Source organism: Ornithodoros turicata, chromosome 6 (genome assembly GCF_037126465.1).
Source record: "Ornithodoros turicata isolate Travis chromosome 6, ASM3712646v1, whole genome shotgun sequence".
In the NCBI taxonomy this organism is placed as follows: Eukaryota; Metazoa; Arthropoda; class Arachnida; order Ixodida; family Argasidae; genus Ornithodoros; species Ornithodoros turicata.
Genome location: NC_088206.1, coordinates 53,276,200 through 53,291,250, shown reverse-complemented (window position 1 = coordinate 53,291,250; position 15,051 = coordinate 53,276,200). Strand labels below are relative to the sequence as shown.

The following is a 15,051-nucleotide window of genomic DNA, read 5'->3' as shown; positions in this document are numbered from 1 at the left end:
GACGGTTTTCGCTTTTTCTTCTTCTTCTTCTTTTTTTTTTTTTTTTTTTTTTTTGCCATTGTAGTAACCAATGCATTTTGCAATACACCGGGGTAAATACGGCATGCGCTTTCTGTTTCTGTTAAAAAAAATACGTGAGGCTGACTTGGCAACAACAATAAATAAATGAAGGAGAAGTGATGATGATATGGGATGTTTCCCCGTGGCAGCCGCAGGATGAATTATGGTGAACGTGAAGCGACGACAGGTCGTAGTTCTGTTTAGAGCTCTTCGAGGAGTCCAGTGGCTTGCATGAAAGCAAAAAGGGAGCGAAGAGCCCGACAAGCTTTAGTACCCCTTGATCTCGGTGTAAAGTTAACCAGCGTTGGTGAAACCAGGCCATAGAGACACAGTACCTTGGGAGAATACATATTCGATAGGATCTCCTTATTCTACTATACTGGTAACGGTAATCCACGTGGAGCAGGTTGGGATCCGGAGAAATCGTCCCCGGAGAAAATGTCCCCCGGAAAAAACGTCCCCGGTGGTTTTCTTGCAGGGACGATTTCTCCGGGGGACTTTTTTCCCCAGGGACATTTTTTCCAGCGGACGATTTTTCCTACACCCGAGCAGGTTACATCTCCCTCGCCTACCTAGTTTCTGCATCTTTGGTAAGGTTATTGCACTATTATTGACAATAAGATGTCAATGTACAGCTTTTATATATTGCCCACAAACATCTACACAAAATACTAGCATCCAGGTCCAGTGCAGCGAATAATATCGCTTTTATGTTCCTCGTTGAATGGCGCGTAAATTTTATTCCCCATTAACATATGAAAAAAAAACCTGTCTCACAATTTCAACAAATCGGGAGCGCGAATGCTCGGTACGCTGTAATGTGTTTCATCTGCTATCCGCAACCGCGTTCCTGTATTTTTGGGCCCGCTGGAGCTTGTGGGCCCATTTTTTTCCTACACCTCAAAAAGGGCCACGAACTGCACCCGACCTTGGTCGAAACCGAAGCCTGTAATCAAACCAGCTCGGGTTTTTAGACTAGCCCAATACCCGTACAGCGCTATATTATGCACACCTCCAGCAAAACACTTCACAGATAATGTGGCCAAAATACTGTTATGGCAAGTGGAGTCGAATTTCTACTCCATATACAATCACCTCCTCTCCGTTACGTATGTCACCATTTGGGTCATACAAGACCAGTCGTCATGGAATTTTTAGCCGTTTTGTTCCAACGTTTTCCCAACTTGAAGGGTTCGACACTAGGTCAGGGGGTGTTCTTCTACCCTAGATATTTTCCTTTATCGACTTCCGGGCAACATCACTATGCACTAGAAACCGGTCCAACCGTCTAATGCACCGTACTTCGTGACCTCAAATCTTCCCCAAAGGGCATTGAACAAAGGGGAAAAGCCCCTATCCTCCCGAGATGCTTTGCACATTCAAAAAGAGGGCACAACTTTGTGCGCGATTGTAGACCTGCCTTTCGGTTCGGCGTCAATTCACGTGTCCTGGCCACTGCAGCAGGTCGAATCCGCAAAAACATTTCTCTTCTGGTAAGTACCTTCCACTAAATTTTTCGCCTTCCTCAACCCCATGTGTTACGTGCGAGAGAACGATATGCACAGCAATAGAGGACTGATTGCTAATGTGCTGTTCTCCTTCCTTTTTTACGTGCCATTGCTTCCACGTGTCTTAAGAAAGGCCTCCCACATTGGTGAGCTCTTAGCAATTAATTTCGTAGACAAGTAAGACGGGTGCAGTAATAAAAGCATTGACTACTGGTTAAAATAATATATTTTAACTTGGTTAAAATAATTTAGCAAATGCAGTGGCACCACGACAAGTGCGCGGACCAAGAGCCCTTGTTCCTCAGTAATCCACGCGTGCTGTTTCGCGTACATTCCAACCTGTGCCGATTATCCTGTATAAGCTTCACTTTTCTTTCTTTTTTTGCTCTGCTGGTTTCATAATTCGCGCATGTCATTCGCTCATTCTTCAGTGCCCAGCATAACGACACCGTCCGTACGCCATGCATCTCCACGTCTTGTACGCGGCCCTGCTTCTCCTGGTAGCCGTGCAGCTCACACAGGCTGATGTCCTGCCTGCTGCAGCCTTCGGCCTCTCTGTCGGCTCAAAGTTCCTTCGGCGCTTAGCCGATATCAAGGACAAGCTGCGCATAAGCCTAGAGCGCACAATCCAGGACTTTCGCAGGCGTCAGCTGGCTCTCTCGTACGGTCATCATCCCGCCTTCCAGCAAAACCCCGCAGTTCCGTCGCGCTTCGTGTCTATGCCATTTCCTCTTCAACCATGGTTCCAACACTCTGAACCTTTTGGTATGAGCTTTCACAAGACAGCTGTGTCACCCTTCGGGTCTGCCATCGTCAACATGCACCAGACTTTCGGGCAGCAACCGGTGAGTAGCCTTGAGGCATATAGATTTTCTGGGAGAGAATATTGCCCATGCCATGATCTCGGGATTTTAAACTAGTTTAGGAGCTGTGTTTGAGACTTGTTTGTGTGCGTCCTTTTTATTTATCTTTTCCCCTAGTCTCGGGTTTCGTTATGGATTAGGGAGGCATAGTAAGCAAAGTATGGAGTTGATGGCTCTTGTAACCAAGGCTGCCTGTAGTTTTACCTTCTACCGGCAAGTCCGCATTGTGGGACGTTCAGTAGATGGCGAAGAATCTGATTGAGCTGCGCTAGAGATATGACTGAAATAAGACTGGGTGGGTAGGATGCTCCAGACTGCACCAGCCGACCACGTGGTCTGCGGAGATTTAACATACTCATAACTGGGGTTTTACGTCGCGAGACAACTGAGAGGTCACAGCGGTCGGTCTGCGGATCGCTTTTGCCCACCTCTCCCCACAAGCATTCTGTATGGCGCATATTTCAAGCTTTTTCTCCGTAACCAGCGGTCAGATTTTAATGCGAGTGGTCTTACTGGAAAGTGGACGACAAGATCTGTCACTTGTGGGGGTCGACATTTTGAAATTGTCAGTTATTTTATGATCAAAGTTTGGCGGGTATCCACAAGACACTTGGGATAAATTCTAAAATTCCGGGCCCCAGATCTTGTCGTCCTCTTTTCAACGATACCACAGGTATTAAAATTTGACCGTTGATTTCTGAGAAAAAGCATCAAATCGCATGCCATAGAAAATGCACGTGGAAGAGGTGGGGATTTATTGGCAGAAAAAAGGGGAAGAGGGAGCTGGTATTCCCTCTTATCGTGCGATGAAATCTCATCACACGGCACCCCGTATTTAACGTCCCTCGCGGAAGACTGCGCGTCTAAACTACTTGTACCCAGTGGCGTAGGCAGACCCCCAAGGTAGGGGGGGGCTCGATACGAACCCCCCCCCCCCTACTGATCCTGGGTGCGACAACACACATATACTTGTCCAAACCGCAAAATGCGGTTGAAAAAAAAAAAAGAACGAAAATAATTTATTTGGACGTTCACAATACGATTACATATATAGGCCGTCATGTCCAGTGAGGTGGTGTCACGAGATTGTAAGTACTTTGAAAAGCTCAGCTTGAAAACCATTCACGAGTGCCGCTTAGATAGACGCCATGAACTGCAAGAACTTTCGCGATCGTCACACTGGTCCCCCCCCCCCCCTCCCATATATTATTTTCTCCTCGGATTTGCACAATTTGCGTGGGTCAGGTCGTGGCAGGTAGGGGGGGGGGGGGCTCAGGCCCCCCCGTGGCTACGCCACTGCTTGTACCCTACCACCAAGTTGCTGGCGTCCTCGGCCGGGTTCGAATCGTTCGAATACACGATCTCTGGATCAGAAGGCGTACACGCTACCGACTGAGCCACCGCGGCCGGTAAGGATTTTATGCACTTTGCCACCTATTCAATGGGCGCCGCCGAAAAGCTGGCCGAGACTGTTAATTATAACGCTGCATGTTTTACAATTTTTCATGAGCAAAGGCCAGACATAGTTCAGTTGAAATGGTACCGAGCCGGACTTTTCTTTCCAGACATTACAGACAAAAAAGGAAAAGCTGTGTGAAGCGGACTAATGCTAGTTTCGGAGGCGGGACCTGACGGACATCCTGCTGGACGATTATCGTATTTTCCTGTGTATAACGCGCACAAGTCGTGTAACTTCCGGTTCTTTAACTCTTGAGCAGGGACTATAGGCTCTGTATCACCCTCATTCTATAGTAACAGAAGCACGCACGCCGGGTACAAGTATAGCTTACTACTTATCGTTTATTTACCTGGCCTCAATTTTAAAGTGCAGGTCTGCCACACGAGTGGTCGTCTAGAACGTGAGGTCACGTGAAAACACTAGGGCCCACCTATTCCAAAGTCTCTAGCAAGTTTCGTGCAAGCGTACCCTGGGGTCTCTGACCCTCGGCTGACTCATGCGTGCCATGCCACCCTCAGTCTGGAGCAATGCCGCTGTAAAGGGAAGCCGTTATTATCCAGCACTGGTGTCTTTTATTTGTCCGTGGTCTATCCCCTCACCAACTGAGAGGTGCCGCATTGCGCGTGACTATTAGGCTACAAGTCTCCCGACATCCTTCTAAAAGTCCACCTTCAGGGGAAAAAAACTTCGATGTATAACGCGCAGTGACTTTTCGCGGCTACTATTCAACGTACGACACGCGCGTTGTACCGGAGAATACAGTAATTACCTAAAAATCATTAACTGCTTAATTGGGCGATTTCGGGGAAGTGTGAAACAATAATATTGTAGACAATGATTATTTCGACTTTTTAAATCCTGAAACCAGCACGTCCTTTGAGATATAAATCGCCAAATTTTGACATGCAAATTAGCCTGAACCAGGCACTTCTCGAGCGCCGAAACGACATGACCTTCGGCTTATCTGGACCGGAAAGCGGTCCATCTGCCCATATCAGCGCCTACCCTAATCACTTCCATCGCTACAAAACATGTGGCCCACCGACGCAAAAGCGCTTCCCTCGTTTTGCGCTCGAGAAATGCGTGGTTTCGACTCATTTGCATAGCGATGTATATCTCCACGCGCCGACAGCAGGGGCTGGTCCAAACCCTGAGTTTGGGGAGGGGGCGGTTTCTTTGTTGAAGCGAGTAGTGAGGGAGGGGAGAGAGGGAAATCCCATGTATAGACTGACGTTTTGGGGGGTGGCACCCCCCAACCCCCCGTGTGAACCCGCCACTAGTCGACAGGATGTCCGCCTGGTCGCATAATACACATGTGGAAACCACACCTTAGCTCTCAGTTTGATAGTGAAAGTTGCGTACAGGATTACAAAGTGAACGAAAAAAGAAAAATGCCCTGTTGCACGTATGTTCACAACTGTACTCAATGTCATCAGTTTTCCATTCAGTCTCCTTCATAAAATCATACTCGACTAAGCACAATTGGTTCTATTACAGCCAGTCCAGAGCTTCGGCAGTGTCCCAGCACCCCTGGACTTCCAAGTTAATGATACAGAGGCCCAGCCTCCATCCCCAGTCACTGGCTGGATCCTGAGAAAGCCATTCTTCAAGCAAGGTTCATTCGAGAAGTTCATGTCCATGCCACCGTACGGCCCCCAGCTCTTTGCAAAGTGGAATGTGGTGGCGCTCAAGGGTGTAGGTCAAACACTGTCCAAGCATAAAGACAGTCTTCAGGCTGCTGTACGGACTACTACTCCCGGGGCTGTTGTTACAGAGAGCGAGGACACTACCGTCACCTCTGTTCCCATTTCTACTGCAGGTCAGTAATTCAGTAAAGGCGAACACATTGTAATGTAACCTCTAGAGCTTGTGCAATAGTTGCCCTTATGCCATAAAAAAAACTCTAGGCACTACTGAAACAGGAAAATGGGCTTGTTGGTATGAGTGTGTCATGTACGTATAGGAGCCCCTGGCACACGGACAGTACACGACAGCATGTGTTGGGGCCACATGGCTCATGATCGTGTATTTGTACTCGTCCCCTCGTGGTGTATAGTAAACGTGTTGATAATGGAGCTAGAGTGTACTACGATTCCCGTGGATTTTGGTCATAAAGCGAATTGTCATACTGACGAGAAACATGCCCTCCACTTACCGTACTGATGACACAATCATGATGATTAATCCATTTCTTAGCGACAATAAATAGGGACACTCGGTTAGAACAGAATAGGAAAGACGAGGTCGCATTTCCTATTCTGTCCTATTCTGTTCTGAGTGTCCCTATTTATTGTCGCTAAGAAATGGAGTTCTACCAACCGGCCCTACTTTTTCTGTTCATGATGATTAATTTTCTGGAAAAGTCGATCTACTTGGAACAAATGTCAGCAATAATGTTTTTATAAACTGACTATAGCACCATCAACTGCATGAGCACTATGGGTCCCAAAGTAAACATCAGGGGTTACCCCACACCTTGGTGTCACCCTCTTCCTGGGGCTGCTCTGAGGGCCATGTGACACGGTAATATTAAATATCGCAGTCACACCACAATGTTGTAACCACGCAGTCTGTATTTGAGCCTACTTCTGACAAAAACCTTGGTCATTGTCAGAAAAGCGAATTGTCCTATGAAAGAGGTGGATTTACATGGCGGCAAAACGGTTCCCATAAAATGAGCATGCCATATCATCGGGAATCATACTAATGAGGGTTCATACATGATGCTCTAGAGCAGTGTTTCCCAAACTTTTGGTGGTGACGGACCCCCAGAAGCGATGAGAACCAATTCACGGACCCCCTCCCCCAACACACGCACACTGTCACAGCCAGTGCATAACCAGCAACCTCGTCAGCTGCTGCGTGCTTCCGATACAGCTTCAGAAACGATTCCGGACTGGTTTCTTCTTGTTTGTATGTGTATGACGCGGACATAACGTGCATTGCAGGACTTTTCTAACAGAAATTAGAAGCTAGCCGTTGAAGCATGCTTGTAGCAATTTTGGAAGTTCTGGGTGTTTGGAAATCGGGCAGTATGTACGAGCGCGCGTTTGTGGGGACGAAAATCCTCACTGACATGTGAGAGACTGTCGCGGACCCCCACGGACACTCTCGCGGACCCCCAGGGGTCCGTGGACCACACTTTGGGAAACATTGCTCTAGAGCACTGCCAAGTAGCAGGAATTATAGCCACTAGCATTCTTTTGTCCTATACATTTTTGCCTTTTGTATGTTGCTGCCATGTCCTGTGCTGTGTTTTAGGTCCTACTAACAACGAAGTGGATGCAAGAAACCTTGAGTTCATCATGACGTCGACTACTCCACAACCGACAACAGAGACTGCACCTACAACTCGTACTGATGACCTGGAGCATGTTGATGACCGGCTCGTGTTGAGCCCCCCACATTTGTGGAAGGGGAATGAAGAACCTCAGGTAGCTTACGGCATGAGTTCCCCGCTGAACGTGTCCCTCGACGACGAAGACACTCCCCTGGTCTTCAACAGTGTATGGAGGCAGGGGAGGACGGATACTCAATAATGTAGGCAGCATATTTTCTTGGATGTGCATGAAATTCTGTATAGATCACATGTTCTTACCATGCCTTTTTCCCCAGATGGTGCTCAGGACATGCTCTTATGAGAACGTTTTTAAAGTTGATCCTCTTGAGTGTATTTAATCTGTGAATGTTACGTGTGCAATAAAGTGATTTTAATGTGGTTTTAAATCCTGCTTTGTGTACCTACTTAGACATGTGGGCAATAGGGGGGGGGGGGGGGGTCAGCGCAGTCTTTTAGAATATTTCAAACCCCCTTCCTCCCCCAAACACGTACATTTGGTGGTGTATTTCGGAAAGGAACAATAGAACCCCTCCAAATATATTTTTCAGGCTAAGCTAATGTTTGGAATCGCTATACTTCCGTGTGCAACCTTCTCTTGCATAGAATGCGGTTGCAACGTGACTAGTGATTGTGGTGTTTGTTTTATCCTCTCCCATTATTGCCTCCTCTCCCTGTGTAAAACCTTGATATAAGGGAATTGCAGTCTCCTTTGGAGCAAAACAAAGGCAATATTCACATTTGTATTCTTACTTGCAAAGGCTTGTGGCTTCTCTGAGTAAGTATCTACACATCTACAAGTCATTAGACTACTTCTTTTCCATCTCTTCCTGAGTGTCAGGAAATTCAATCTGGCACTTCTGCAGGGATGCTCTGAGGTGTTCCAGGCACCCCTTTTTGTCGCGTACCTCAAACAGGTCGAATAACTTGAGGTATTCCAGGTTCCTGAAATGAATTGAGAGAATAGTTGGATATCAAGCATCAGAATTGGCAGGCCTGGTTAGCTCACGTCAGTGCAGCTAGCGACTTGACTCCGTCATCCGTAACGTTGCCGCAGCTGGTAACATGAAGGGTACGCAGTGTCTTTTTAGCGTAGGCCAACATGTGAAGTGCCTCGTCAGTTATGTACGCGCATTTATGGAGCTTGATGGATTTAACGTGCTCCAGGCCTTCTGCAATGCATAAGACAAATAGGTAGAGCAATGCTGTGTGTTCCTATAGGCCCTTCCCACCTTACTGAGATAAGGAAATCCAATGTACATGATGGAAGAATCCGTGGCGTCTATTTCTTCGATCTTTAACAGGCGGATGTTTGATGTTGGGAGAGAGTTATAATCCGTATGATATTGCTGGGCACCTTGCCATTTGACGGCTGCGCCACAGCGAAGCAACCATTCCGCAGCAGCTCTGTCGGGTCCAACCTCCTTTATTCTGTCCTCGTCAACCCTGCGGTTTTCGATTTGTTGACAACAATATATGCTCTAGTCGCTGTTCTACTGCTCATTTTAAACATGAACAAAGCTCAGAATACTATACTTGTTGAATATGCCGTTGAGCCATTGCCAAAACTGACGATGTGGGACATTGCTCCGTGCTGACAAATGTCGCCAGCTCCTAAATAATTCCATGTAATGAACGCGCAGTAATGAACCGTTAGTAGTACAGTTGGTACAGTTCGCACGTCCGAATATCTGACTGGCTCCACGAGATCTCACAATGACAAAAGCTGTTAAACAGACCGCTACGCTACGCCTGCTGGGACTTCGAACTTCCGCTTCCGGTCCGAAATTTAGTTTATTAACTCTTGCTGAAAGGACAACGAAGATGAGTTCCTCTGGAAACGCCTGCCCCATACAAGTAATAAGAGTACGTTATCTCAACTTCAACAAATAACAAATACTTCGCACGCACTTTTTTTATGGCGAAGTTTACATTTTGATTTAGACTTCGCGCATGTTTCGGTTTCGTTTTGCACGCGCTTTGAAATCGCGATCTCTTGCTGCGCGAAATGTTCCGTTACAACGCGGTCAATTCGACGTTTCAGATAACAAAGATAACGAGCAACATTTCAGATATGATACAACGAAATGTACAGGCAGTGTTTTACGCAGCAATCTTCTGCACCCTGGGGATTATACCAATTATACGCTTGTAGTCGTCTAATTTTAGTTTGAGACGAAGTTGTGACTGTAGTGAAATTCACATGCGCAATCGACCTTTTTCACATACGCGTCGTATCCTACCGGCCCTCCAACTATGGTGGCTAGATGCCCACCATCTAGCCACCATACTCCAACGAACCATGCTCGGCGCGCGTCACAACAAATTCACGTGGATAGAACAAAGCACCAAAACTGGTCCGGAGTGGGGCCGACAAGGTCGCGCCATTCGTGCGGACTTCCCACTGGTTCCCAGTTCTGTCGTCCCCATAGTGTGCCATCTAGTGAAGACTGAGATAATCCTCTCCAGCGCCTCAAGGTCATACGCATGCGCATATGCCATTGTGTGAACAAGGTCCATTCAACATGGTAAGTACACAGCACGGCACAGGAGACGTTCAGGAACAAGACATGTAGAGCCCCTCCCGAAATATTTTTCTTGCTACGCCGCTGCACACGATGTTGTTAAGTAATACACTGTAACAGCACGAGCCATAGACTTTAACTCTGTATTAAGTATATGCAAGTTATAATGACATTTTGTTATTATATTAACAGTGTTTCTGGTAACTATTTCAGGATGAAGCTGGTTCCCATCATGTACCGCACGAGGAAAAAAGGAAAAACGGAAAGCATTCTTGTTGAATCGGTACTCAGTCAAGAGTTATTATGTTTTTTTCCGCACAACTCTGGACTTTTGGGTAGCAATGTGGTGAGTTGGGTCAATCCCCCACATATTATTTTATTTTCCCCACATTTTTTATTCATTCCCTACATCCCCACCAGCAATGGGGTAGAGTATCGCCTCTGGCGATGAACCTTCCCACTTCCCAAAGTCAAAATAAAGTTGTTGTTGCTGTTGGGTCAATCTGAAGCCCACCAACGCTTTGCCCTCGAAGCTCTCTTCACCTTTCTGGATACCATGGGACTTCGATCCTTATTGTGAAAGGGCTCATTATATCATTCCCCGCATCACCACTAAACCTTTTTTTCTTTGAAAAATATATTGAAGCCTTGTCCCGAGGAGGCAGACTGGCACTGAAAGTAGTTGAAAATAATTGGTGGTTATTTTTTACTGAATTATGATTCAGATGTGGGCATTTTAAGCACTGCGCTTCCTACGAAGTTTCACGCCGCGTATCTTCATAACTATTCAACATATACAGCGTATTTTTTACATATTGTAAGGGGAGGGTAGCATTGCATCCTAAGTTCTGAAGATTCTAAGGTTTGCCATTTTGGAGATAAAAGATCGCATAATTGTCTCATTTGTAAAATATGGTACGTTTTGGAACCTCACTAGTCATCTCCCAATTACGATACCCGAAAGTAATCTACATCATTTTGTTCGTCTCGAAATGCCCTTTCTTCTCATAGCGAGTACATCGTATTGTGATTTGGGGCAACGCATCCAACAGTTTTTTTTAGGGGTGCCTACCGAAAATGCGTAAATTCGACAGCGCGCATCCCATTCATCCCCACAACTTCCATATTACTCACAAACGTTATTCATGACGATCAAAATATCACATTAAAAAATTTGCTTCAGAGATGGGCGAAGTTACGTTCGTAACGCAGCGTCATTCTCAACTTAACTTAGACCATCTCTGAAGCAATTTTTTTTATGTGTTGTATTGAGTCGTCATGAAGAACGTTTGTGAGTAAAATAAACCATGTCACGAGCGGGAAGATGTGGGATGCACGCTGTCGAATTTACGCCTTTTCGGTAGACACCACTCATAAAAAGACTGTTGGGCGCGCTGCCCCAAATCACAATACGATGTACTCGCTATAGGAAAGGGCATTTCGGGATTCTTTGATTCAGGCATTCGATTTTTCTTCGGTGCAGATAACTTTCTGGGATCACAACTGCGAGACGACTAGTACAAAACGTACCACATTTTACAAACTAGGTAACTTTGCGACTTATTATCTCCTCAAAGGCAAACCTTACAATCCTCAGAGCTTAGGACACAATGCTATCCACCCCTGACGATACGTGAAAAAATTATCAGCTGGATATGGTAAATAGTTATGAAGATACGGTGCGTCAAACTTCGTAGGAAGCCCAAATCTGAATGATAATTCGTTAAAAAATAACCACTAATTATTTTCAACTACTTTCAGCGCCAATATGCCTCATAGGGATGGGGCTTTAATGCATGTTTGTAAAGAAAAAATAGAGAGTTCGACCGGACTACCTTACCTGATTCGGTGTGAAATCACCCTGTAGTATGGATAAAGACACACACACAAAAAAAAAAAAAAAAAAACGGGAGGAGCTTCCCGGCATATGCCCCAGGGAGAGCTGAAACACGTCCGAACGGCATCGCGCAGTTACGTCCGCTGAACGTCTCTGAGATGTACTTCGGTGTTGCATTGGCACTTTTTTGGGATTTCTGGGGATTGAATTCGGACGTCCCAGGGATGTCCCCAACGTCCCCCGATTGACGTCCCCGCGATGTGTTTCGGATTCGTTTATGTTGTCTGGGTCCCTACTCTCGGGTCGACCCGGGTGAGTTCTGGAACGCAGCCTGAGTCGAGAAGGTTGATACCAGGGTTAGGAGCATAGATTGAGAAGTTACCCGTCAAAAAGAACTCGTTACAAGTTAAGTTACCGTGTGCAAAATGTAACTAAGATAATAACGAAGTTCTTCAGCCTGAAATGTAACTCGTAGTTACTGAGTTACTTAAAAAAAGAACGAGTTACTTCCAAGTTACTTCGGACACTAAACAGCATTACGCAGGTGCAGCGCGCGTGTGCGGTTGAGTTAGACCATGAGTTGCCTGCGGAGGAGTGCAACCTCTGCAAGACCAACTACAAGACCTCTCCCTGTTTGTAAACAAATGACGTCATAGTCATAGACGACATACACGTCATAGACGACAGCGCCAGAATTTTGTAGAATTGAGCTATACGCTCGAAGCTAGAGGTGAACAAAGTCGCGCCCGAAAGCCACGGTCTTGTGGGGATTACGATAAAGGGACGCGACCCTCGGTCCTACTTTTCTTTCAACGGGAGGCAGCGAACAAGTGCCCGTTCGTGGAACCCAGCCCTTTCCTTCCCACTTGTTTCGGTTTCAGTCTCTCTACCAATGTCATGATGACGTATCTCTGGTAGGTCTATTCGAACGCTTTGCAACTTATACTCCCTGTGGGAGCACAATATGGTTCAGCTTCATTTCAATGACAGCGGTTCTTACTTCCTGAATAAAATACTGTCACTGATTGAATATCACGTTTTATGGCAAAAAATGCCATGATAAAGGAACCGGAGAGAAAGCAAGAAAATATTCGTGGACGTGAGTGAAAAACGAGTTAAAAGGAACGAGTTCCTCTGAAAGTCACCATGGCGCAAAAGTACCGAGTTAAGTTACAAGGTAAAAAAAAAAAAAAGGAACTTAGTTACAGTAACGAGTTACTTACCTACTCTGGCTACTTTTCGCCCACTCAGAGTAACTCGGAGTTGCAAGAGTTGAATAAGAAAACGCGCCCATCGCAGCCGAGGTCACTTGCGAGCCCTAGGAGTGGACGCAACGTAGTCACATATCGTGACGGAGGCACCCGTCATTTCTCACATGTAACGCAAGAGTAGGAGAGAGCTCTCTGCACTCGTGAGAATCAATCGACTGCTGCGCGCGATATTTTTCTGCTACGCTCATATTTCTTGCGTGAAAACGTTATTTAGGGATCGGACATTCCATCACAATCAAAAACTAACTTTTCATTTTTTTTTTTTTGTCGCTGCCGCTTTGTATCCCCCAGAGCCGTATATTAAAAGGGAGTCTGGCCATTGGGAGGAGTCACAAAAAGAGGCTCGACCTGTCAATCACAGTTTCGCTCCTCTGATTGGTTTGCTTTTTACCAAGGGGGTCGCCATGACACCATACTGCCACCCAAAATGGCGACGAAAACAAGCACAGTGAAGCGGGGATTTCGTGACCAAAAATTTTCACAGACTAACCTGATTTTATGCTGCAAATGTACATCCTAATATAAATTTCTCGGAAATCAGTTTCAACTTATGCTGATCCATCGATATCTAACTGAAAATAATACGTTTTGTCGCCGGTGTTAGGCCTCGTGAACACGGCGATCACGACGAAATCATAACAAAAACGGCGCTGTGCTGTACAATCTTATTTTTAACAGCTGGATTTCATGGATATAAACATTCTTGCCTCTTATATTCCAACTATTCATGTACATTTGTTTAAAAATCATACCGACAACAGAATGTGTCCCAGTAGGTGGTTCTGCCGGCAGTGACAACGACGGAAGCAGACGACAATTCCCGACGTGCCTTACGCTCCCTAGGTGGCGCTTATCAAATTTGCGACCAACAATCCACTACTTTTGCAGATTGCGAGAGGTATCCATTTCAATCCCATCCAATCCACTTGCCTCCCAAAATGGCGCTGCCCATGTTGGATATGGGGGCAAATAGTGAGGATAGGCTGATTGATAGCGCCCCATATTTCAAGAGTTCATTGGTCGGAAAGCTGAAAAAGTGGGTGGAGCTTCAGGTATAGGCATGACCCAGAGCCGTATATTAAAAGGGAGTCTGGCCATTGGGAGGAGTCACAAAAAGAGGCTCGACTTGTCAATCACAGTTTCGCTCCACTGATTGGTTTGCTCTTTATCAAGGGGGTCGCCATGACACCATACTGCCACCCAAAATGGCGACGAAAACAAGCACAGTGAAGCGGGGATTTCGTGACCAAAAATTTTCACAGACTAACCTGATTTTATGCTGCAAATGTACATCCTAATATAAATTTCTCGGAAATCAGTTTCAACTGATGCTCATCCATCGATATCTAACCGAAAATAATACGTTTTGTCGCCGGTGTTAGGCCTAGTGAACACGGCAATCACAACGAAGACATAACAAAAACGGCGCTGTGCTGTACAATCTTATATTTAATTGCTGGATTTCATGGATATAAATATTCTTGCCTCTTATATTCTAACTATTCATGTAGATTTGATTAAAAATCCTACCGACAACAGAGTGTGTCCCAGCAGGTGGTTCTGCCGGCAACGGTACATTGACGGAAGCAGACGACAATTCCCGACGTGCCTTACGCTCCCTAGGTGGCGCTCATCAAAATTGGCACCAAAAATCCACCAATTTTGCAGATTGCGAGAGCTATCCATTTCAATCCCATCCAATCCACTTGCCACCCAAAATGGCGCTGCCCATGTTGGATAAGGGGGCAAATAGTGAGGATAGGCTGATTGATAGCGCCCCATATTTCAAGACTTCATTGGTCGGAAAGCTGAAAAAGTGGGCGGAGCTTCAGGTATAGGCATGACCCATTAATGGCCAGACTCCCTTTTAATATACGGCTCTGGCATGACCCATTAATGGCCAGACTCCCTTTTAATATACGGCTCTGGTATCCCCCCACTGCTCCAAAGAGCAAAAATGCGAAAAGAGGAAAACATATCACGGCGACAGCTGCATTGTACTTGACGAGATGAAGAACACGCGAACACACGTGCCTCCCACGGTTGAGATTGCGAGTTCCATTACAGTTCCATTACCGAGTTCCTTTCAGTGGTTCCATTACCCTGCGTGTGCGTGCTATGGTGGCTAGAACCACTGGCTAAAACTGGCTAAAAGCACTGGCTAAGACGCGTTTCTTTGCAATAGTTCCAT

The 15,051-nt window shown here is 46.0% G+C and overlaps 2 protein-coding genes across 2 annotated transcripts; one reads left to right on the top strand and one right to left on the bottom strand.

Annotated features, from left to right (window-relative positions):
* Positions 1–1,334: 1,334 nt before the first annotated feature.
* On the top strand, positions 1,335–7,616 carry LOC135396699 (uncharacterized). The gene is made up of 5 exons (XM_064627825.1): positions 1,335–1,553; positions 2,000–2,413; positions 5,388–5,709; positions 7,152–7,430; positions 7,506–7,616. Exons 2-4 carry the CDS (start codon positions 2,030–2,032, stop codon positions 7,427–7,429), a joined length of 984 nt encoding a protein of 327 aa, XP_064483895.1. The 5' UTR covers positions 1,335–1,553; positions 2,000–2,029; the 3' UTR covers position 7,430; positions 7,506–7,616.
* Positions 7,617–7,954: 338 nt separating this feature from the next.
* On the bottom strand, positions 7,955–8,993 carry LOC135396700 (ATP synthase subunit s, mitochondrial-like). The gene is made up of 4 exons (XM_064627827.1): positions 8,764–8,993; positions 8,465–8,673; positions 8,237–8,399; positions 7,955–8,172 (listed from the first exon to the last, which is right to left on the bottom strand). The coding sequence occupies exons 1-4, from the start codon at positions 8,853–8,855 to the stop codon at positions 8,037–8,039; spliced, it is 600 nt and encodes a 199-aa protein (XP_064483897.1). The 5' UTR covers positions 8,856–8,993; the 3' UTR covers positions 7,955–8,036.
* Positions 8,994–15,051: the final 6,058 nt, after the last annotated feature.